Genomic DNA, 24,317 nt, shown 5'->3' with positions numbered 1-24,317 from the left:
TTTTTTTCATCCATTAAAAGTAAAAATAAATACACACCAAAAGCTGTCAACCAGTTTTCACACTTTTCATGAGCAAGTAAAAATCATCAAACTGAATTCAATACCATTTTTTTCATATACAAAATAGATATACATAACTAACCAGATTAGTTAAACTTTGCATAATAACTAACAATACATAATCACCACAACCATACATAATCAATTTTGGGACCATACGCTTTGCAATTATTTTTTTTTCTGGGTTTCGAAAACGGCAAGTTAGACGAGAGGGACTGAAGATCGTGGCTTTTGTTGGCGATAATTATTTAGCTCTGTATTCTTCACGAGCCCCAATATCATAAAAATCGTGTGGACCAGAGCGGATAACGGGTCTTTCTCCTCTGAGCCGAGTTGACCCAAACAGTCGAAGGTCTCGCTTCAAAGGCAAAGGTCTGAGTCGTGCTGAGGCGAAGCAAAGGAATGTTGGCAATGATAACTAATGTCTGAGAGGTCAATGTGTTGCAGAATGAATTCATTCAACACATCTTCATCGACTCGGTTTGTAGCAGTGTAATGCAATGCAGAGAGAGAGAGAGCATTGTTCGTCGGGTTTAAGTCGGGACCGAATCAGTCAGAGGATCGTCGCCGAAGTTGAAGATGCAATCATCAGAGCTTTAGAATTATCGAAAACCGATAGAAAATCCAATTAGCTATCTAATCTGATAGGGGCTGTCAAGTTATCGAAGATTTTGAACTCGCATTCCTGTTTTCAAATTTCTTGGATAGGTTTAGAATTATAATTTTTTGATATAATATTTATTTTCTCTCTGATTAGATGCATATTATTATCCCTAAAGCATTAATTTTGCCTATCACGTGAGTTGGGTGCTTATTTAACTGATGATTTGACAAAATTTTAGACGAAAGAACAAAATTGAAATCAAAACAAAGATTAAGGAGTAAATATTGAGTTTTTAAAGTACGAGGGGTGTACTTTTGTCGACGCCATAGTTCAGGGGGTAAAAATGTCTTTTTTTCTATTAAAAATTTATCCCTTTATACATCTTATATGTTGGATCATTTCCACTTGTAAACTAATAATCGTAATCGCTTGAGATTAGTAAATATGTGATTCTCCCACTTGATTTTTTTTTACAAGTTGCCAACATTTTATCGATGAAATCAATATATATTTCTGTCGCCGATTTTCGTGGCAGACCATAGAAAAGAAGTTAAAAAGAGATCCAAGAAAAGTTATAGTAGTTCATAATATGAGAAAAATCATTCAAGGACTACTAAAGCATGTTACTGGGTTAGTACTTGGTTAAAAAAAAAAAAAAAAAAAAGTAGAAACTCAATGCCATAGATACCCAAGTGAAAGTAAAAGAAAAAAAAAAAAAATTATAACGATGTATTCTTGGGATAAAGGAATCCAGAATAGTTATTGAGCTAACAAAAATTCATACATCAAACTTTCTGTTCTACATGAAACTGAGAACTAGATTTATATATTCCAATTCCTTGGTCTCATATTTTAGTTTGCCTTCACTCATATTTAGGATCGGCCATAACGTAATGGTAAGCAATGACCATCACGAATATAAAAATGCCGAGGAAATTGGCAATGAAACCCAGGTCCTGATCGTCGATCATCTGTACAGAAATGGGACAAAAATAACTAAATTATCAGGCATCGTACAAAGCAACTCTCCCATCAGAAATAGAAGGTAATAAGTAAGTCTCCATGGCACATTCTTCTTCACAATACTGTAAATTTAATGAACTGAAACTGAATTATTGCAAGTCAAAAACTGAGAAGATAAAAGCTAGAATATAAAGAATTCCACTCCTTTGCCACAGAAGATATCTTAGACCCTCAATTTGAATCTTTCTTCGATGTAATTTATTGTTGAAAACTTGAAATAGCTATGACACTGCATTTTTAAAAAGAGAAACAAAATGAAGACTGATTTGAGACAACATATTTAATTTATTGCAAAACAGAGACCTAACTGAGTCATTTTAGTTTATTTAATGTACTCTTCAATCTACAAGCAAAATATAATAGCACTAAAAAAAACCTTTCATTTCTACCAACAGAATCAAGCCATCTCTTTTTCTAGTAATCTGGGTATTCTATCATTTTGTCTTATTCCAACATGATTTAAACTTAAGAACAGAGAGCACTAAAATCATTTTTATTGTCTGCAGTTGAAAAATGGCTATCCATCTAAAAAATGTTTCTACAAAAATAAAAAGTTATGCACTCGTACAAGTTCCTTATATAGTATTTGATTCAAAATTGAACAAACGAAAGACAAGGAACCAATTCAGTCACTTTGTGTCCCAATTTACCAGTATCACAATCTGACAACATGAAATTTCACTCTGTATTTCTTTCTTCTCAAAGAAGCAGATTTACATTCCTATATTTAAATTTTTTGTTTGCAGTACTATCAAGTTCAATGAAAGTATAATATATGCAAATGAGATTTTGGTGCTCTTAGGATATACCTAGATACGAATGAACAATGAATATTTTCTATGTAAACGACAATATGCATGTGAAGCTAGGATTACAAACACGATCATACGAATCTTAAACCCTGCTGATCAACTTTTCTAAAGAAAACGTTATATGTTGTGTCATTCACAAATAGGAGTAACGCATGGTTTTTATAAGGAGCACAAAGGATTATACAATATCAGTCCTGAAACAATATTAATTAAAAAGCTTCCAGATGCATAAACATCACAGTTTCGATTTCCATTGGAAATTCCTTGTCTGTTTACCAAAAACAAAAAAAGATATTTACTGAAAAAATTAAAAGCAAACTCATTGTCTTATAAAACGCAAAGCAACCTGCTTTTTTTTTTTTTTTTTTTTGCCAGACTACACATAAACTAAGGTCAAATCTCCAATGTAGGTAGCATATTTCAATTTCTTTCTATCTTTACATTTTTTGTTCATTCCCCCTAAGCTAACCCATTTTTAGGTAAGATTAAGAACGCACCGAAACTTCACTACTCTCACTATCACATCATGCATGGAAATGTTAATAATTCAGCAAGTGATGTTCTTCCCGCAGCGCAATCAACTATACAGTTTCCATATACCCTAAAGCTCAACTCGACCTCGACTTTTTCCTATTGCTCAATAAGAGAACCAGCAAAGTGTCATGAGTCGAACTCACTAGGCAATCTTGCAGATATCCTCGTACTCGACGGCGTTGAGGACTCTTCCGTCGTAGACGCCCTTCTCGATCTGAATCTTTGCGCAGAAGTTGTTGGTGTCGACGGCGAGCAGCCGGGCATCGCAGCCGCGGTAGGCTCCGTTGACGATCCTCACGGCTCCGCCGATGCCGGGGATCACAGTCTCGAGCTCGTGCTGGTCAACCCTCAACACGTGCTTGGTCTCAACCATCTCGATCTCCCCGACGTACTTGTCCACAACCCGCCTCACGACCCCTTTCTGCTTGTAGTAACCCTTGGAAGCCAACGCCTTGCTCATCACCTTCACCACGATCCCCTCGCAAACCCAATAGTCCCTCCTGTTCGCTCTCTCCTTCTTCCTCTCCTCCTCCCTCATCACCTCCGCCAGCACCGACGAGCTCTCCGACGACAGAGTCTTCTTCGCTCTCTTCTTCTCCCTCGTCTTGTCATCGTCCTCCTCGAAGACCCCGGCCACGGAAGAGCCGCCCTCGGGCCTCGGCGGCCTCGACTGCCCGAGAGCGAATCCGACTCGGACGCCTTTCTCGAGGTCGATCTCCTTGCTGGCGGCGGCGGGTTCTGCGGGGGCGGCGGCGGCGTTGGAGGCGCGCTCGATCTGGCGGAGGATGTCGCGGTCGTGCTTCTCTTCTTCGGCGAGGTCGGCTTTGGCGCGGCGGTCTTTCATGCGCTCTTTGAGAGCTTGAGCGGAGTCGCGGTCGATGTAGGTGATGAACCAGCCCTTAGGGGTCTCGTCGACCTTGCAGAGGCCTTTGCGGCCGATGTGCTTGACGAACTCGGTGAGGGTGGCCCAGCGAGTGGAGTTCATGTGGACGTGGTGGCGGTCGTTGATGTACTCGTTGTAGACGACGGTGGCGGCCACGCGGGACGAGCGGTGGCTGCGGCGGATGAGGTCGAGGAAGGTGGACTCGAACTCCTCCGAGAATCCGTCGACCACTCGGCTCTGGTTCTGACCGAAGATCAGCATCTGACGCTGGTGGCTCTCGCTCAGGCAGTGGCACTTGAATCCGTTCTCGTCCCGACATTGCTTCTGACACATCTGACAGTACCACCGCAGCTTCTGCAGCCCCTTCGCCTTTATCCTGTTCGCTATCGCCTTCGGCGTCAGAAAGTCGTTCTTCCCCATTTCCAAAGATCAGACTCTTTGCTGGCAATCACGACCAAGAAAGGCACGGGTTGTGTCGGCCCAAGAGGCGAAAAGCAACAAAATTTAAAATTAGAGCTGGTAATCACGATCACGATCCCATAAACATACGTCTTCAAATAGCTGAAGAAATATGGCAAAGGTCCATTGAGACCAACCAAAAAGGAATTCATTCCGTCACCATAAAAATGTATGTGACCTCGGTTGACAATATACCAAAAACAGGGAAGCCTATTGCCTCAAATTAATAGGCCCACTGTTTAGCTCCCTAATCTTAATTGAGCAAAAATCTGCAACAAGAGGAATTCTCCAAAGAAAAGTAAATCATCTCTAGATGGTTCATAGGCATCTAAAGGTTCAAGATGATCACAAATCTTAAATACTCTAGCAATCTGTAAGGTACAAATGACTAATTTCCCAGCCACACGATTGAAAACTTCAAAGTTGATGGATCACTCAGACTCATGGCTAACCATAATTTCATCAATCTAATCAACTAGGATCGTCTCAAATCCATTTCCAACGGTGAAAAGCTTCCTTCATGATCAACGATCTAATTAAGGTGTGGAAATTTCATGTATGTTATTTATCTAAATGGTCCTCTATGTTACTGTTGATACTTTCAGAAATTGTTCCCAAATTTAAAAATTTAGATCCCCTTCTGTTGTTTAATTACTTCTACGACATCCTCAAATATAAAAAGACCAATGCACTACTCAACTAAGTTTCTAACATGTATTTACAAAAAAGAAAAAAAAAAGAATAGTAATAGTAATAATAATAATAAAAAAAACATTATCCAATCATCTAATCCAACGAAATGCACACAAATCAGAGAAAAACAACGTCACCAAACATTCACACATACTGATTTTTTCAAATCTACAATTACCCAAGGATACTATGTCAAACATTACAAAACTATAGCACAGAATTCCCGTTATAGAAATAATCATTGGAAGAAGAAAAAGAGATACGGTTATACTGAAATGAGTGAATTATAACCAAGAAAAAGAATCAACCATGGGCCAAAAGAAATTCATAAAAATCAATTGATGGTGAGCCAAAATTCGATCATTGAACAAAAAGTTCTAACCTCGCTCGTAGTCTGATGAAATCAAATCTGGATCCAAATGAAAGTTAGTTGAAGAGACCAAAACGCATCTGTAATGAAATCCACCAGAACATGAAAACCCAATTCAGAGACGAAGCTAATATATAGACTTCTGACAAAACGACAACGCTTTTTTTGAGGAATCACACTATAGCGCAGTTAATAACAATGAGAAATAAGGCTACGCACATGGCCTTCGGTTTTTCAACAGAGGGATCTACAAATCTTTCTTATCCGAGTTTAATATATGCAAAAACAGCGAAATATATAATAAAATAAAATTAATGCATCCGAATCAATAAAAAGCTTAAATTTAGACCAGTTGAGGGATGACAAAGAGTGAGAATATTAGGTTTCTAATTCTCAATCGCCAAGCGATTGAACGACCAAGAAAAAATTGCTGAAAAAATAGAGGGAAAATTAAAGCGTTTTGAATCAATTTAATTAACTTTCTTTTTGCCACATTCCATCAACCAAAAACAAAATCGAATCATGTCACAGAAGAAGCAATTTGAAAAATAAATGGTGAAACATTTATTCACAAACATAGAACGAACAATGAAATGGGGAAAATCGAAACCCTAAATGACGAAATCGAGAGAGGTCTCTGGAGCATATGATATTACCTTCAGAAAAAGAGAATCGATTTTTGAGTCATTCCGTAATTCCATTTCTTTTTTGTTATACGAAGAAGAGGGGTGTGTGGGCCCCACTAAATTCTAAAGTTGAGGAACTATACGCGCGAACTTGGGATCGTGATTACAACGCGCTACAGGTTCTGTGTGTGTGACGTAATTATGTGGCGGTTTGATGCGTGGTTTTGTAAGTTGTAACTTGTAACACGCGTGTCTTTTTTAGAGAGGTATTTTTTTGCAACTTTAGAGTTTAGACGATTTAAATTGACGGCGTTTTGTCTATCAATTTACTAAAAAAAAAAAATTAGATGACTTGACTTCTAATTTTTTTTTTTCTGGTTGAAACGCTTTTTAACCTATTTATTGATGAACCAACATTCGGATTCGGAGATCAATCAATTGTTTATTATCTATTAAGAAAAAAATTGTTAGTCCCCTACGGAGCAAAAGAAATGCAATAAGAAAAAAATTGTTAGTCCCCTACGGAGCAAAAGAAATGCAATAAAACATTGTGTTTGGACTTCAAAACGTGCCACATGATCTAAACAGAAATTGTACTTTATACGTTACTACGCAACAGTACTATACTACATAACGAATCTGTGTACAAGTGTTCGATGAAATACCTGTCAAATATGGCCAAACTCAATGCCTAGACTTTTACAAAATCCAACACATTTACCTTTTGCAAACTTAACCACATGTCATGACTCAAGATTCCATTCCACTTTTTTTTCATGCATTAAATGTAAAAATAAATACACACCAAAAGGTGTCAACCAGTTTTCACACTTTTCATGAGCAAGTAAAAATCATCAAACTGAATTCAATACCATTTTTTTCATATACAAAATAGATATACATAACTAACCAGATTAATTAAACTTAGCATAATAACTAACAATACATTGGCCAATTTTTAGTTCTTAGCATCGAGATCGATACCGAATTGTGACCGTAGCGAGCCTTTGTAGGCATCGGATACAAAAGCAGCGGTCTCCGAGAGATCGTTCCTCATTTCCGAAAGCTTGGACTGAGCGTGCTCTTTAAATTTCGAAACCAAATCAACCAGTGCCAAGAGTTCTCGAGCGCACGATTGAATTTCCTCTTCGCTTTGCTTCAAAGCTTCCTCCAACTTCAATTTGGAGGCCTGCAATTAGGAATAAAAGACAATTCATTAGCGTGTTCTTGTCCCTTATCCCCCAATTAGATCGAGATACATAGTGACATGATGATTGGACCCGTGAATATTAAGAACACAAATTGATAGTTATTGTTGATAATAAACTCGTTGATCACACTGAATCCACCTATAATTTGAGAGCCTTCTTAACCCTATTCATACCCGAAGAAAAATAAAACATCGATCATTAATTAATTCCTAATCAAGAGCTGAAAAAAAAACTTATGTTTACGTTCGTTCATGAATTTACAATGCCAATTAGCTAAATCAGTGATGAGAAAGCTTAAACTTAAAGTCTAAATACCTTTAATATATCCTCTGCTTCTCTTTCCACCATATCCAAGTTATGTGATTCCATTTCCACATCTTCTAGCATATTTTTTGCATCCACTGCGCATCTGTTAGTGTACTCATCCATTTCCTTCCTCAGCAATTGTAGTTGAGCCTCCAACTGAAACATGATAAGCGTCAGAGAAGAGCAAATAGCTTGTTCTATTTAGACTACTCTTGAATAAAAGTTTTTTAAAGGTTGGGAAAGAAATACCCAGAAGGAAACTGCAGACTGATTAATAGGAAGTGGAATTTCATTAATTTCAGTACACTTACTTCGTTGATATGCGAATCGAGCCTGGCCAGATGGTCTCTTTTACCCTTAATCTTAGCAGCAACGTCGCTTGATTGTTGCTGAAGGACAATCAGTTCTTCCAATTTCGTCATGGAACTTTCTTTCAAATCCTTGGCAAAGGACTCGAGAGAGGGCTTCAACGTTGATTTATAGTCAATTCCCATTACCTCGGCGGGGGTCGAGCCGTTGGCATTCAAGTTATATTGAAATCCATCACTGAGTTTCAACCTTGTACCAAGAAAGCAAGAGCGATTACTCAGCACAAGGATACAAAATGAATAAATAATGTATTGAGGGCTGAAAAAACCACAAAGTGAGCAGCTTAACAAAATTATCATATAAGAATAATAATGATGAATTAAACTGCAAGCTATGCTATGATGAACAGCTTTTAGATTGAAAGTGTAATTATTGGACAGACTGAACTTTACTTACTCCTTCAAACAAACTGTTCACATGCAATTTGCAAACTAACACCAAAGATAACATGTTGGACAGTCTTGAACGTTAGCAGTGATATAATACAAGAAAACAAGTATATGAGATGACCTAAAAGTTATCAATCCCTCACAGAGCCTGGTTGCACTCAATAACCTTTAACATTTCCCTAGTTAAGATCATACAAATGAACCCAAAAACTAAGTAATTACACATTTCGTTTAAAATATTGAACCTGGGAAGATTGCAAAGAGCAAGGATAAAGCTCAAAAACAAATCATACATAGTTAGAATGTCATTTCAAATATTTATAGTGTTTCAAGAATCTGGGAATTTCTTATTGTCCAGGTAGACCAACACATGACTTACTCCCCAATTAACTCATCATCTTATAAAACTGATGCAAAGCAACTCCCGGCATTTCACCCCATAATAATCATATAAACGAACAAAATAATGACGCATTTCCATAAAATGTTGTTCCCAGAACAACAAGAAAACAAGTAACGTTGCTAAAGCCCCTTCATCTTTTCAAAGATAGCGGCTTTTTGCTTCCACTTATCCTCGGATGGATCTCATTATTTCCACACCAGCATTATATAAAAAGAGGCAGACACAGAACAGAGACAACAACAAAAAAAACTACCTCCGCATAGCCTGATTGCACTCCATAGCGAGACTCGTGATCTCGTTGAACTTTTGGCCGAGCGCAGCGTTGAGATCCCAACTCTTCTCCTCCCAGGCGTTCCTGGCGGCCTCGGCGTCCCCGGTGTCCCTCTCCGCGGCCTGCATTTCCCTCCTCTTCCTCTCCACGTCCCTCGAGTTCACCGTCTGAGCCTCGACCCGCTTCCTCAGCCCATCATTCTCTTCCCCGACCCGACCCGTCTCCGCTTCCTTCTCGCCCAGCTCCGCCCCTTTCCCCTCCAAACCCCTCTCCATCCCCGAGATCTTCTCTCCGAGCTTCTCAATCATCTCGTTGAACTTGGCCACGTCCTCCTCGAGGACCCGCCTCTCCCGCTCGAGCTCCTCCTTCCTCGACGGGGCGGCCCTTGCGGCCTCCACCTCGGCCCGGACGCTCTCCGCCATCCGCTCGAGCTCCTTCGCCATCTCGGCGGAGCCCCCGCACTCCCTCTCAACCTTCTCCGTCAAGTCCCGGTCCATCGCCTCCACCGCCAGGTCGTCGCCGGCGATGTACAGCGCGTAGCTCTCCCGCGCGTACCCGTGCATCATGTTCTCCCCGAACGAGGCCGTGCTCGACGACGCGTGGTCGTAGAACTTGGCCACTTGTACGAGCCAGTGTATGATCGCCAGAAACGTCGGCCATTGGTGAGGCGTGCCTGAGAATATATATTTATAAATTGGTTTTAAGAATTTTCGACGGAAAGCAAAACTATTGAATCTTGGAATAGAGAGAAAAGTGTTTCTCTTGTATTGAATGAGGGAAAGATTACAAGCTCAGTTTATCAACAGACTAATCAAACAGACAAACTTGACTTGTAACTAACTTTAATACAGTCTTAATGACACACCTAAGTCCAACCTAACCGATAATTCCTGATCGAATCAGCGTTTATAGAATTCATACCCGAAGACCGAAGATTTCACATGTATTTTTTGAGCTTTTGAAGGGAGCGAAATTCTAACCTAGAAGAATTGATCCAATAAGCGAGAATAGAAAATCCGTACCCGGCTATTTCAAGATGGATTCGTTGAGCTTGACGGAAAGTGAAACCCTAACCCTAACCTAGAAAATTGGATCAAATGAGCGACTATAGAATCCGTACCAGGCGATTTCAAGATGGATTTGTTGAGCTTGAAGGGGAAATTGAGTGACTTGAGGAGGAGAGGAAGGTCGTCTTCGAGCTTCGGAGAATGGAAATCGAGGCGAGAGAGGATTATCGAGAGCGCCGTGGTTATGTCCTTGGCGGAGGGGAAAGGGAGTCGGAGTGAGACCGCCGGAGAATGGTCGGAGAGGTACGCGTTGACGGTGGCGACGGCGGAGGACTGAAAGCGGTGGTCCTTGTAGAGGTCGAACGACGCGGCGGAGGATCGGGAGATTCCGACGGAGGAGGGGCGACTGGAAGCGAAGCTGGCATCGGAGTCTCGCGGCGGCGCGTATTGGGAACGCGTCTGAGGAGACGGTGGTTGTTGGGGGGTCGCAAACGAGGGTTTGAGCCGGCGCTGTTGCTGCTGGTGGCCTCTCATTTTTTTTCTTCTCTTTTTTGAATTTTGAGTTCAGAGAACAATCTCCCGCTAAGTTTTGATGGAGGAGATGAGATGTGGTGCTGGTTTTTGATAAGCGAATCCTGTCCGTTGAAAGTTAGATCTGTAAATGTGAGAGAGGAATCTATTTATCATGGCCGTTGAAAAATAGGTTATAGTGTTTATTATAACTCGCGCGTTGCTGCGAGTTAATTAAATATAATTTCTCATATTTTAAAATTTTAATAATAATTAGATGTATGGTAAATAAAAAATAATGTATATATATATATATATTATATTTTAGTTTATACATATAAAAATGTATAGGTGCTGAATATTTATCATTTTTATTATATTTTATATGTAAATTATAATTTGTATTTATTTAATTAGATATACATAAAAAGAAGTGGTTGAATGTTCAAAAGTTTTGTAATGAGTTATAAGTTTTTTACTCTGTCTAAACCAAGGATTTAAAAATCGGGGGAACCGGACGGGAACCGGTCCGGTTCCCCTTTTTTGGAGCTATCCGGCACCGGAACCACCAAAACCGGATTTTTCCGGTGGTTCTGGGGGAACCGGACCGGGATCCGAGTGGGAACCCGGTTCTCACTTCCCGGTCCGGTTCAATTAAAAAAAAGGAAAAAAAACGGGTCCCGACCAGTGAGGAACGGGTTGAGCTCGCCCAAAAACCGTCGCGACCCACACCAAAACTTCCCACTTTCCGACCGGATCCCGCCGACCCGCCTAGTTCCCGACGCAACGAAGACCATTTCGGCCTAGATCCCGCCGGTCTCTCACCTAGTTGTTGTTGTTGTTTAATTTTTTTTTTTTTTTCTGTTCTTCTTTGTTGCAGGTTGCGCGCGTGAGGGAGGAGAAGAACCGTGAAGAAGAAAGAAGAAGAAGAAAAGAAAATAAGGAAAAAAGAAAAATAAAATTTCCTTTTATATGAAATGAGAATTCCATATTTGCTCTTAAAACCTTCAATTCTCCACTACTTGTAAACTGACCCCGAGCTTCACATTTTATTTCAACTGAGCCCAGAAAAACATTACAACCACATCCTTGTCACAAAATTTTGTGACTAAAACCGTAACCGATCGAACATTTAATTAAATGATTTGAACCGAGAATTTTCCCATTCATTCTCGATTGATTCAAATTTATTTAAGGTTTCTCGGAATTCATTCTCGTCCTTGAGAATTTATTTTCTCAAATTAAATTCTGGAATATCTCATCGGAAAATAATTTCTTATTCGAGACGAACTCGATAAATCCTTCCTTTTTATTCCGAGATTTCTCTTTACCTTAATATATTTCAAATTAATTCGATAAACTCATTATTCCAAACCCAAAATGATGAAAATAATTCTTAGAAAATTAATTTATGGTGTAGACTCTAAACTAAAATATAATTGATAAAATATTTTAGTTTTGTATTCAATTTGGAGTTGATATGGTGGAGATATGGTCATTTGAAATTTTGAGAAAATAAAAGAAACGAGATTCATTAAATCTACTTTTAGTTAAATATTTAGTTGTACTGAGTTAAATATAGTTTTAGTTTAGTTAAATATTTAGTTGTACTGAGTCAAACTTAAATCTCTACGTTTGTGAAATCCACTATGACTATAGTTGTAAACCATTTTTATGGTATCTTTGAGAGAAGATACACAGGTTAATCAAATCTTAATTAGTAAGTGGAAGAAGCCAGGTTATGTCATATAACTTTAAATCTTAGTTTGACCTACAAGTCTTCTTCCTGATCCATTCTTCTCTGTCCCTTCTTCTTATTAAAGATATAAGATATAAGATCTTTTGCACTTTACCCCAAAAGGTATAGAAGTATCCAAGTGCACGATCAGGGTCTCGTGAATTTTAGTCCGGTATATGTAACTTTTGAAAATTGCATGACTACGATGACATATAAAGGTTTCCACCATATAAATTAGAGGAATTGGCGGCATAAATCATCAAACTCTTGCTCTAGACTCAGTTTGGTACTCAAACTTTTGTTTTTACGGGAATAATCACTAAACTGCATTTCTAGTACTGACGTTACTCATTTTAACGATTTTTTTGACGGAAGTAAGGCTAAAGCATTTTGTTACCATGGTTAAACATATTCAGTATTATTAATGGTATTTTTTTCTTCTAACAACTTCATGTGACTTTTCTTACCCACTAAAATATCAGTATTATTTTAAATAAATAAAAAATTGATAGGGAATCAATCAGCCATTGCCATTGCCTTTGTCGCAGCCCATGAACAGCAACACGAACATGATGGTGATGAGATCCAACTCGGGCCTCACCGACGGCGACGCTCCCTCGTGCTCCACCTCCTCTCCCTCCACCAACAACTGCCGAATCTCTCCCTCCAACGCCCTCAACAGAAACCACCAAGCTCCGGCGACCATGTTCCTCGCGGACACGGCGGCGGTGATGGACCACCCTCCCGGGAACTTGGCCCAGGAGCTCCAGAGCAAGCCCGATATCAGGGTCAAGAACGAAGTAGTGCCCGTAGTGGTGTCGAAAGGACTGGACCAGCTCAAATATAAAGGAGCCACCGCGGATCCGTTGGAGGCTTTGTCTTCGGGGACGTCGTATCTTGATGCCGGCACTATGCACCAGACTTTCCCTCTCCCGGCTTTCTGTTTGGACGGCGGCGACGCCCAATCAAGGAGACGCTCTGCGCCGAGACCCACTTGCTCGTCTCCGGCAAGGAAGACGACGGAGTTCCGGTCGTGTGGCGGTACAGCCTCGTCCAAGACCGGTGGATCCAAGGGCCGTCGATGATCAACCCCCGCTCCATGTTCGCCGCCGCGGCTTCCGGCGACTTTGGTTATGTCGCCGGTGGGCTCCTCCGGGTCACCAATGAGGCCCACAGCCTCAACTCCGCCGAAAGGTACGTGTTAGAAATGCAGTTTAGTGATTATTCCCGTAAAAAAAAAAGTTTGAGTACCAAACTGAGTCCAGCGAAAGAGTTTGATGATTTATACCGCCAATTCCTCTATAAATCAAGGTTAACGTCTTTAATTTCATGCGACCATATTTGTGTATGTAACTTTTGAAAATTACATGACCGACCAATCTCCTGTTGATCCGCTATAAATATTTTCACTCAACAAAATATTTTCCCTACACACATATACCCCTATGCTATTTTTCAAAGAATCATGGTCGCGGTGTGCATGCATGGTCTACTTCCAGCTCATCATGGGGTTATCGAAATTATTTATTTTTTACACAGGTAAAAAAGTTTTCTGTGTCCGATTGTGAGAATGATCAAGGAATAAATTTTGTAGTAGTCACCACTTTCTGTGTCCGTTTGTGAGAATGATAAACGTAAAAGTTGAAATTCACAATCAAATTCACACTAAAGAAACGAAGTGGAGTTCAACAGAATCAGTGGAGTTCAACAACAAATAAATATATCTGTTTAATGATATGCCAATAGACTCTTTCCCACACAAAATCTCCCAAAAAGTATTCCGCATATAATATACTACTTAAAATAAATGGGGTTTTCTAAGTTACAAAGCTTTTGAAAATCGAACCATATATATAATCTCAAAATAATGTATCCCCCACGTAGCACCAATTCACCGTAATTCGAGCTACATAGCATATAATAAAGGGAAAAACAAAACAAAAATACATTGCAACACACATCTTAATCTTAACTGATCTCACTCAAAATTTCCAAAATCGTTGCTTAGCATTAAGGGACTAGGCGCAGCAGGTGATTTTACAGCACTCGATGTTTGTTTGACCGTTGGATTTGAAACAGCCACCGTCGCCATATTTCTTGAAGATGTACCATATCACCGTTGGGACGATCGCAATGCCACTGGCGCCAATTCCTACCGTAAACCACGTCATCCAACTCATTTTACTTTTAGCTTTTTTATCTAGATCTGGGTTCACACTGCAGATAAAGAGAGCAGTTTTTAGTTTAATTAATATCACAACATTATCGTTATTTATCATTATAATAAGCTGTAACTCATTTTCTCTCTCTTCACAACCAATCATAATTTTGAGAAATTAGTCTAATTAAGTTGTTCTCTCAGCTAATTAATCTCGGGCTCAGAGGCGACGGCTCGACGTATTAGGGGGCCTTGATGACATGTAAAAAAGAAGCCTTTTATAATAATATTTAAATAGACCAAAATTAAAAAAACAACACAATGTAAAATTATGATAAATAAAATTCCTAAGAAAACTTGTGATACAACTAAATATTTTATTATAAAAATGAGAATTCTTTTTGTTGTATTTGTCTTCATTTATTTTTCTCAGCTCTTTAATAACTTGTTTTATATGGCCTTTTAAAACTCAATGAAATCAATTTTAATAACTTAGTAAAAATAGAAGGAATTACTTATTTAACTATATAAAAAATGTTGGCTTCTCTTTATCCACGAAAGTTATGAAATACGGTAGGTTTGTTGTTACTGAAAAAAAAAATTATCTATCCATTCGTATGTTTAAAAGCAAAAGACAATAAACTAAATATAAAAGATAATTTGACTTTAAAAGATAACAGAATTATAAAAAGATCAAGTAAATAACATCAAAAACTCACTTAAAAAAGATTTTGCCCGTGTAGATTTTGTTATAAAGAATAGAAGAAATTTTATATTAAACTTATTTATCATATTTTTTTTTTACTTTTAACTTAGGCCTGATTTCAATATAAAATTTGGAGGCATGTTTCTAAAATTCGGAGGCCAAAAAGTGAAAGATAACAAAGGACTTTTTCTAATTGTTTTATCTGTCCAAGACCAACAGTATAAAGAAAAAAAAATGCTCGAAGGAGGGTACTACGACGCAGGTGACAATGTGAAGTTTGGGTTGCCGGTGGCTTTCACGGTGACGATGATGTCGTGGAGCTAATTAATCTCTCTGTTCTATTAATAAAAATATCTTATCTAATTTATTAGGTTTTTTTTTTCAATTAAATTGCGTGGGCTTACAGAAATCGGAGGTGATAGTTTGCACTGCCACCGTCGACGGTTGTAAGTGTAACCACCACCGAAATGAAGGAGGGGACGGTCCGAACGTAGAATCGGTGATCAGCGGCGGAGAAGTTGACCACGGTGGAGTCAGGAGGCGTGAGCGTGCCTCGGGGGCAAGTGACGGCGCCAGAACCACAGTCTCCGGTAACGCAACGGAATGCGCCAGTTATGTGGTCAGGGCTACAGTCTGTTCGAGCCCACATCGTGCCGGACCATTCCGACGGAACAGAGGTTTGGGCTAACTGTCCCGGCGCAAGGGCGAGCCACGTGGAGACTTCGGGGAGCTCCGGCGAGTCCGGAGCTGAGACCACCGCAATCCAGATCGGTGCAGGGCACGAGTTCTCCGCCTCAATCACCACCGCCGTCACTGATATGCACAAAAAAAAAAAAATAGTTAATTTTGTAAATTTTAGACCAGGTGTCCATGCACAACGGGTTCAAATTTTGTAAACTGAACTATAGGCTTTGTCGTTCAACACTCACCTGAGTTCATGATGAGCTGGAAGTAGACCATGCACGCTGCAACAGTGATCGTTTGAAAAATAGCCATAAGCGTATTTGTGTGAGAGAGAGAGGTATGTGTGTGTAGTATATTTTTTCGTGTCTCGCTACTACAAATACAGTCTTTCGGTGCGGATGACTTTTGGGTGCGACTTTTCGCACCTAAAAGTCGCACCAAAAAAGACTTACGGGTGCGAAAAGTCGCATCCAAAAGACATTGAAGCAACTAAAAACTTTCGCTGATTTTTTTTAGATTTGGGTGCGAAAAGTCGCACCCAAAAGTTCATTACTACCTTTGGGTGCGACAAAGTCGCACCTAAAAATCAAAGTTACCTTTTGGGTGCGACTTTATCGCACCCAAAAGTCCAAATGTTTTAAGCGGTCATTTTCCCCCCTTTTTATAAAATTTTGACCGATCAAAACATTGGGTGCGACTGTCCGCACCCAAAAGGTCCATTGGTGCGACTTTTCGCACCCAAAAGACCTTTTGGGTGCGACAAAGTCGCACCCAATTTCTAGGTCAATGTTATAAAAAAAAATTCAGTCTGAGTCTTTTTTCTATCTCTCACGCTCTCACTCTCTCACATTCTCTCTCTCACTCTATCCTACTCTCTCTCGGCCACAAGAACAACTCGGCCATACCATCATCACCATCCTCTCATCTTCATCTTCTTGTCCTTGTTCTCCTTAGCACGCCACCAGAGCCTCCTTGTGCGTGCGCTCCGACCGAGACGAGCCACGACGGCCGCGAGTCACCGGAGCACACCGACCATGAGTCACCCCCAGGAAAAGGACGAGAGAGCACCGGGAACAAGAAATTTCACGAACTCAAGGTAAGAAAAGTTCTTACGTGAAATGGATTTTTGAAAAAATTAGGGTTCTTAGTTTGGATTTGGGGCTTTTCATTTCTGAGATTGGGTTGTGGAATTTAAGTGAGTTTGAGCTCGTTTTGGTGCTCGGATTGTATTGCTTGTGCAGAACCGAAACGTTTTGGCAACTTTACGCCTCAAAAAAATTCGGCTCAGAACCAGCCTCAGTGGAGGCTGTTCTGAATTAAGAAAAAAAAAATATGTAATTGCTTATTTTTGGGCCTTTTAGGAAACCTTAATGTTAAAAAACGACGCAACTTAAATACTACATTGTACCGGCTGTATTTTTTATTTATTTATTGCGAATCTGTTTGGTAATACATTCTCTTCTCTTTAATAAAAACTTATGAAAAAGCTGTTTTTTTTTATTCCGTGTTGGTGGTTCCAAAACTTGAGAGAGTGGATATTAGCATATATTTATATGAATCACTAATCGTTGCTCGTCAATGACTCTCATCGCTATTTATGTTCAGTGGGTTGTTCAAGGAGCGCTCGACGTGGACATTGGTGCCAACCCTTCCGCCGAAGAAGGCGGTGACGACGAGAGCGTCGATGACCAGGCTGTGAAGGTCGTCGACATTGTCGACACTTTCAGGCTTCAGGTATTCCGTTCAGTCACAGCTCTTTTTTCTTTTTCTCTCTTTCCGTTCTCTATATAAATAAAATTGAATACGTAAATTGTTTGCTGAACGGGAACGCGTGTTTCTTTTGCAGGAGCAACCACCGTTCGACAAGAAGCAGTTTGTCGCGTGGGTGAAGAAGTACATCAAGAACTTGACTGCCAAGCTCTCGCCGGAGCAGCAATCGGAGTTCAAGAAGAGCGTCGAGGGAGCGACGAAATACCTGCTCGGGAAGATCAAAGACCTTCAATTGTATGGTGTTCTTAATCAGTTTTTATTCTAATTATTTGTTAATGTTTTGTTAGCGATTATGAATTGACTAACTTTTTTCCCCCTCAGCTTTGTCGGAGAGAGCATGGGCGATGATTGTGGTATGGTTTTTGCTTACTACAAGGAAGGAGCCACGGACCCGACGTTTTTGTACTTCGGCCACGGACTCAAGGAGGTCAAGTGAGTTCGCTGTGAACAGCCTCTGTAAATTGACGTGGTCAGATCAGTACCGATTTAATTTGGATTTGTTGATATTTTTCCTGGAAATTAGACGTTATGGGCTTTCTAAAATGACCAAGAACGTGTAAATCCGTTAAGATTTGAGTGAGTTATGAATTTTTGAAAACAGGATTTTAAAGCTGGGAATTCTGATGTGTTTGAATTTTTGGCCGAAAATTGGAAAAAAATTAGGGTTGAGGAATTATGATTTGGGGCTTTTATTTTCTGATATTAGTTTGATGATTCTGGAGTGTTTTGTGGCTCGTTTAGACTCTCTTTTCTAATGCGTGTCTGCACAATCGAGGAGTAAGAGTTCTTTTCGTTTCTTTATATGTTTTTTTGTTTGTTTGATTTTACTTGAGATCACTCAGAGTCGTGTTTCCGATATGTTCAACGAGCAGCTTATTGAAGATGTATCTTTAATGTGCCATCAATGTCAAAGAAATGACAAAGGCCGGGTTGTCCAATGCCAAAAGTGTAAGAGGCGACGATATTGTGTTCCTTGTCTGAAAAACTGGTAAGGGAAATTCTGGACACTCACTCTTTGATCTGCTTGAATTCTTCATTGAAAAGTGTCGAAATACTTGAAAGCTGCACATCACTACAACATTATAATTTTTATTTATTTATTTATTTCCTTCTAGGTTTCATAATCATTTATGGGATAATATTTCCACATGTATCATAAAATAACTGAGGAAGAGACCGGAATCCAAGGCATCGTGATGTGCACTCGGAGCCCTCTCAACGGAAAACTCTACCCTCTCCGCCTCCAACTCCCTCCCAACAATGTCACCATGCAAGTCGTCGTTGTTCTCTCCGACTCCAAAGGTCAGTCCTCTCTTCTCATTTTGTGCCCTTACATGTTTAGTCTCGTTACAAGGTTCGATTCGGGGTTTTGTTAATTTTTTGGGATCAAATTTCAGGTTAATATAAGCGATCACCTCTAATTTCAGCTTGCTTTTGGTGTTACCAGTGGCCGAAGAATTCAGGGCGCAAGGGCAATTATAGGATATGCGTCGCCGCGAGCTTCCAGTTTTGCTACGCTGAAGGTTCTTTGTTATGTACATTCTAATCTACACCCTGTAAGAATAATATAGTCTCTAATCCAAAAACATATGATTAGAAACATGAACCTTAAAGCGGAAGCTAAATGGATCAAGCGTTTACCTCCGGTCATTGTTATCGGAAAATTGTCGGAGCTTTATCGGTGACTCGGAATGGCTTCGCCGGCGTCAAGGAACGTCGTTTTGCTCTTCTAAACCGAAATAACCTCGAACTAGATGGTGTGTGTTTATGAATGAGATTAAAAGGCTTAGGGACCAAAACAACTCTCTCTCAATTTATAAACCGGTTCCTTTCCATCAAAGAGAAACGGAAATGAGAGGCTTAATGTGTATTGATTCGTTGCTATAATTATGGGATTTGATAGACCATAAATGGAGAGATATATCATAACGTATTTACTTAATATACTCCATATACAATATACGGTAATTAGTATCCATATATTCTATATTCATAATGTATATCTTACATTCTCCCACTTGGTCTATAAATTCAATATATGTCACAAGAAAATTAATATATAGATCATGGCGATAAGTCCTCTATAAATGAGTATTATCTTCAATGTATCATATATATTACTTTTCACAAATTACCCATCAAAAAATAATGAATAAACCATATGTTTATTCTAGGTCCAAACATAATAAAATACTTCTCAAATCAATAATGATAATGAATGTGCACAAACCATATGAGAAATATTAAACTGAATACGAGTTTCATAAATGGAAATGTAGCGTACTATGAAAAATTACATTATGGAACCAAGTCCCATATTTTCCACATGATCCTTAAATTTCTTTGGTGGCATGCCTTTAGTCAAAGGATCGGCAATCATCAACTCAGTGCTAATGTGTTGGATGAGCACTTTTCCATCTTTAACACGTTCTCTTATGGCTAGATACTTGATGTCGATATGCTTACTTCGACTTCCACTTTTGTTATTCTTAGCCATAAAGACAGCAGCTGAGTTGTCACAGTACAACTTAATAGGCCTAGAAATAGAGTCTACAACTCTAAGCCCAGATATAAAACTCTTCAACCAAACACCATGTGATGTAGCTTCAAAACAAGATACGAACTCGGCCTCCATGGTGGAAGTAGTGACCAACGTCTGCTTCGTGCTTCTCCAAGATACAGCTCCGCCGGCTAGCATAAACATATATCCTGAAGTGGATCTTCTGGAATCTATGCAGCCTGCGTAGTCAGCATCAGAGTAACCAACCACCTCAAATTCATTGGTTCGTCTGAACATAAGCATGTAACCCTTTGTTCCTTGAAGGTATCTCATAACCTTCTTTGCAGCTTTCCAATGGTCAAGACCTGGGTTACTCTGATATCTACCCAATACTCTAACAACATATGCAATGTCAGGTCTGGTACAGACCTGAGCATACATAAGGCTTCCCACAGCGGAAGCATATGGAATATTCTTCATTTGATCCCGCTCAAGATCATTCTTTGGCCATTGATCAAGACTGAATTTGTCACCCTTCACAACAGGTGCTATACTTGGCGAACAATCTTTCATCCGAAATCTCTCTAGAACTTTGTTGATATAGGTTTCTTGAGACAAACCCAAAATGCCTCGTGATCTTTCCCTATGGATCTTAATGCCAATGACATAAGATGCCTCACCCATATCTTTCATATCAAAGTTCTTAGACAGAAATTGTTTCACCTCGTACAACATTCCATTATCATTAGTCACTAACAAAATATCATCCACATATAAAACAACGAAACATATCTTACTCCCACTGACCTTCTGGTATATACATTGATCCATGACATTCTCTTCGAAACCGAAAGAAGTTATAACATCATGAAATTTTAAATACCATTGGCGGGAGGCTTGTTTTAAACCGTAAATGGATTTATTAAGCTTGCAGACTAAATGCTCACCGTGACTAAAGGAGAATCCTTCTGATTGTTTCATGTAAACCTCTTCCTCTAGATCTCCGTTAAGGAAGCCCGTTTTCACATCCATTTGATGTAGCTCGAAGTCAAAATGAGCTACTAATGCCATAATTGTGCGAAGTGAATCTTTCTTTGATACAGGCGAAAATGTATCAGTGTAATCAATTCCTTCTCTTTGAGTGAACCCTTTGGCTACAAGTCTTGCTTTATGTCTCTCGATGTTGCCTTGTGAGTCTTTCTTTGTTTTAAAGACCCATTTGCATCCGATGACTTTTACACCATCAGGCAACTCGACAAGATCCCAGACTTGATTCTTTCCCATAGAGTTCATCTCCTCAATCATAGCCTCGTGCCATAAGTTAGATTCTTTAGAACTTACAGCTTGTGAAAACGTTTCAGGATCATTCTCGGCTCCAACGTTGTCGTCCATTTCTTGCAGATATACTTCATAATCACTAGGGATTGCTGAATTTCTAACTCTAGTAGATCTTCTTAATGGTGCTTCATCATGATCTTGATGATCTTGTTATTCAACATGTTGTTCAATAGGTTGTTCAACATGATCTTGATCAGCAACTTGATCTACAGGATCAACATTATCAACTTGTGGAACTTCAATAGTTGGTTGTCGTACACACGATTGAGCTTGAGGAGTGTGTATGATAATCAATCTATCACTTGAACTAGAAGGTTCAGCTTCATTGTGATCCATTGCAGAGACCGAATCACGCAATGGGTCACTCCCTCTAATCAAGTCATTCTCAAGAAATTTTGCATTCCTTGATTCCACAATCCTAATACTGTGAGATGGACAATAGAATCTATAACCTTTAGACTTCTCGGCATATCCAATGAAATACCCACTAATAGTCCTAGAGTCTAGTTTCTTTTCTTGTGGATTATAAATTCTCACTTCAGACGGGCATCCCCAAATGCGTATATGTTGCAAACTGGGTTTCCAACCTTTGAATAACTCAAAAGGCGCTTTTAAAACAGCCTTGGTTGGAACTCGGTTTAATATATACACAGCCGTCTTTAGTGCTTCAGTCCACAAGAATTGAGGAAGTTTTGTGGTACTCCTCATACTTCTCACCATGTCCATTAAAGTTCGGTTTCTTCTTTCTGATACACCATTTTGATCTGGAGTACCAGGCATCGTATATTGGGCAACAATCCCATGTTCTTGAAGAAACTTCGCAAATGGCCCAGGTGCTTGTCCATTCTCTGTATATCTACCATAATATTCACCACCCCTATCTGATCTCACTATCTTAATTTGTTTACCGCACTGTAACTCTACTTCAGCCTTGAAAACTTTAAAGGCATCTATAGCTTCATCCTTAGAACGAAGTAAATAGAGATACATATATCGTGAGAAATCATCTATGAAAGTGATAAAGTATTTTGGACTACTAGCATCCATGTCTGGACAACAAATGTCAGTATGTATGATTTCTAACAATTCAGTACTTTTCTTTGCACCCTTTTTAGACTTATTGGTTTGCTTTCCCTTAATGCAATCCACACAAGTCTCGAAGTCAGTAAAATCAAGAGTACTAAGTACCCCTTCATTCACCAACCTCTTGATTCTTAAAATGGAGATATGTCCTAATCTCCGGTGCCACAATAGAGAAGAATTTTCATTCATAATACAACGTTTCAACCCAGCAGTAACATTCAAAGAGTTATAAGCAGTATTATTTTGCAAAGTAACAGAATAAAGACCATCATGAGACAATGTACCATAACCAACAGTTTTAGATTTATTTAATAATGTAAAACCATCATCCAAAAAGTTAAAACCAAAACCAAAAGGTACAAGTCTCGAAACTGAAATTAAATTCCTTGAAAAACTAGGAACATAAAAGGTCTTTTCTAAATGCAAAATAAAACCAGTACTCAAAACCAAATTGCAAGAACCAACAGCCTCCACATGTGAGCTCATCTTCCCTCCTGAGAGGATATAGCACTCACTACCCACTGGCTTCCGTAGGTTTTGCATACCCTGCAAAGTATTTGAAACATGGATTGTAGAACCAGAGTCAATCCACCAAGTATTATGATCAACATCAGTTAGATTTGATTCATAACATACAAACGAAAATTGAATACCTTTCTTCTCAAGCCAATTCTGGAACTTAGAGCAGTCTTTCTTCATGTGTCCTTTCTTCTTGCAAAAGAAACACTTTGACTCTTTCTTAATGTCCGGTTTGACAGAGAGCTTGCCTTTGCCTTTGGCACGATCTTTCTTCTTCCTTTCGGAGAAAGTCAGATTCACTTTCTCACCCTGTTCCATAGCCAACCTATGCTCCTCTTGAACACACATGGTCATGAGTTCATTGATTGACCATTTATCCTTATGTGTGTTATAAGAAATCTTAAATGGACCATATTGTTGGGGCAGAGTGCACAGAATAAAGTGAACCAGAAAGGTTTCAGACATTTCAACTTCCAGTGTCTTTAATTGAGCCGCAATATCCCTCATACGCACGATATGATCACGCATACCTCCTATTCCAGTGAGCTTCACGGACGAGAACTGCATGATAAGAGTACTAGCCAAAACCTTATCTGAAGTGACAAATTGATCGTCTATTGCTTTCATTAAGAGACGAACATTGTCATATTCCTCAATTGAACCCCTAACCCCAGCAGATACTTTGGTCTTTATGAACATAACGCAGAGGCGATTAGATCGCTCCCACTTTTCATAAAGATCAACCTGATCAGGGGAACTTTTCTCAGTGATTTTAGGGGGTTCAAGCTTCCTTATGGCATAATCAATATCCATCCATCCCAGCTGAAGGAGAACTCTTTCTTTCCAAACCTTAAAGTTGTCCCCTTTGAGTTCGGGGACATCGCACTTAACATCAGAGTAACTAACAGTTTGACTAGCTGTAATTTATAGAAATTAAACATGCTTATAAGAATTATGTTTTTTTGAAGAAATTAACTATATCATGATTTACCAATGCAAAACATGTACTTAATGAATCTAGAGACATAAAATTTGCCTGTGGGCTAAAATTCTAATTCCATTAGATTCACACGTTATGATAAAACTATCAAACTATGTTCATTTTCCTAATACCTGTGGGTTAATTAGGAAATATAATTTGATATTTTATCATAATTAATTATACAAATATTATAAAATTCATGTGGGTATATTTCATAATATATTATATAATTAACTACAACTATTGTTTTATGTGATTTTATTTCTAAAGTATAACTTATATTAATTAAAGATGCTCTGGCTAATCTCT

The 24,317-nt window shown here is 39.1% G+C and overlaps 7 protein-coding genes and 1 long non-coding RNA gene across 10 annotated transcripts; 2 read left to right on the top strand and 6 right to left on the bottom strand.

The window, feature by feature from the left end:
- Window positions 1-1,349: 1,349 nt before the first annotated feature.
- LOC149387039 (dolichyl-diphosphooligosaccharide--protein glycosyltransferase subunit 4A) lies at window positions 1,350-1,635 on the bottom strand. The gene has a single exon (XM_089623207.1). The coding sequence runs from the start codon at window positions 1,633-1,635 to the stop codon at window positions 1,528-1,530; it is 108 nt and encodes a 35-aa protein (XP_089479333.1). The 3' UTR covers window positions 1,350-1,527.
- LOC149387037 (KIN17-like protein) lies at window positions 1,350-6,203 on the bottom strand. Of its 3 annotated transcripts, XM_089623204.1 has the most exons (4): window positions 6,095-6,202; window positions 5,451-5,518; window positions 3,177-4,357; window positions 1,350-1,635 (listed from the first exon to the last, which is right to left on the bottom strand). In XM_089623204.1, coding segments are annotated over exons 3-4 (1,161 nt in total). In that variant the 5' UTR covers window positions 4,337-4,357; window positions 5,451-5,518; window positions 6,095-6,202; the 3' UTR covers window positions 1,350-1,634. The 3 variants fall into 3 exon arrangements, with proteins under 3 accessions (XP_089479330.1, XP_089479331.1, XP_089479332.1); XM_089623205.1 differs by lacking the exon at window positions 6,095-6,202 and having other exon boundaries at window positions 5,451-5,608; XM_089623206.1 differs by lacking the exon at window positions 1,350-1,635 and having other exon boundaries at window positions 3,176-4,357; window positions 6,095-6,203.
- LOC149387038 (uncharacterized) lies at window positions 2,688-3,170 on the bottom strand. Its single transcript, XR_016300700.1, has 2 exons — window positions 2,997-3,170; window positions 2,688-2,767 (listed from the first exon to the last, which is right to left on the bottom strand). It is a non-coding gene; the product is annotated as an uncharacterized LOC149387038 (long non-coding RNA).
- A 692-nt stretch (window positions 6,204-6,895) lies between the features above and the next one.
- On the bottom strand, window positions 6,896-10,610 carry LOC149387036 (kinetochore protein). The gene is made up of 5 exons (XM_089621518.1): window positions 10,134-10,610; window positions 8,996-9,686; window positions 7,893-8,139; window positions 7,591-7,737; window positions 6,896-7,253 (listed from the first exon to the last, which is right to left on the bottom strand). Exons 1-5 carry the CDS (start codon window positions 10,552-10,554, stop codon window positions 7,023-7,025), a joined length of 1,737 nt encoding a protein of 578 aa, XP_089477644.1. The 5' UTR covers window positions 10,555-10,610; the 3' UTR covers window positions 6,896-7,022.
- A 2,209-nt stretch (window positions 10,611-12,819) lies between these two features.
- On the top strand, window positions 12,820-13,353 carry LOC149387035 (auxin response factor 7-like). The gene has a single exon (XM_089621583.1). The coding sequence runs from the start codon at window positions 12,820-12,822 to the stop codon at window positions 13,351-13,353; it is 534 nt and encodes a 177-aa protein (XP_089477709.1).
- Window positions 13,354-15,532: 2,179 nt separating this feature from the next.
- Window positions 15,533-16,128, bottom strand: LOC149387034 (thaumatin-like protein 1). Its single transcript, XM_089621580.1, has 2 exons — window positions 16,062-16,128; window positions 15,533-15,945 (listed from the first exon to the last, which is right to left on the bottom strand). The coding sequence occupies exons 1-2, from the start codon at window positions 16,126-16,128 to the stop codon at window positions 15,533-15,535; spliced, it is 480 nt and encodes a 159-aa protein (XP_089477706.1).
- A 1,266-nt stretch (window positions 16,129-17,394) lies between these two features.
- On the top strand, window positions 17,395-18,039 carry LOC149387033 (translationally-controlled tumor protein homolog). Its single transcript, XM_089621571.1, has 3 exons — window positions 17,395-17,550; window positions 17,663-17,820; window positions 17,908-18,039. Exons 1-3 carry the CDS (start codon window positions 17,395-17,397, stop codon window positions 18,020-18,022), a joined length of 429 nt encoding a protein of 142 aa, XP_089477697.1. The 3' UTR covers window positions 18,023-18,039.
- Window positions 18,040-22,723: 4,684 nt separating this feature from the next.
- On the bottom strand, window positions 22,724-23,770 carry LOC149387032 (uncharacterized). The gene is made up of 2 exons (XM_089624289.1): window positions 23,161-23,770; window positions 22,724-23,053 (listed from the first exon to the last, which is right to left on the bottom strand). Exons 1-2 carry the CDS (start codon window positions 23,723-23,725, stop codon window positions 23,022-23,024), a joined length of 597 nt encoding a protein of 198 aa, XP_089480415.1. The 5' UTR covers window positions 23,726-23,770; the 3' UTR covers window positions 22,724-23,021.
- Between the last annotated feature and the right edge of the window lie 547 nt (window positions 23,771-24,317).

The sequence above is a fragment of the Urtica dioica genome, chromosome 8, assembly GCF_054948205.1.
Source record: "Urtica dioica subsp. dioica isolate 48M chromosome 8, U.dioica_male_clone48M_v1_H2, whole genome shotgun sequence".
NCBI classification, from domain to species: Eukaryota; Viridiplantae; Streptophyta; class Magnoliopsida; order Rosales; family Urticaceae; genus Urtica; species Urtica dioica.
This window is presented reverse-complemented; position numbering and strand designations above follow the sequence as displayed.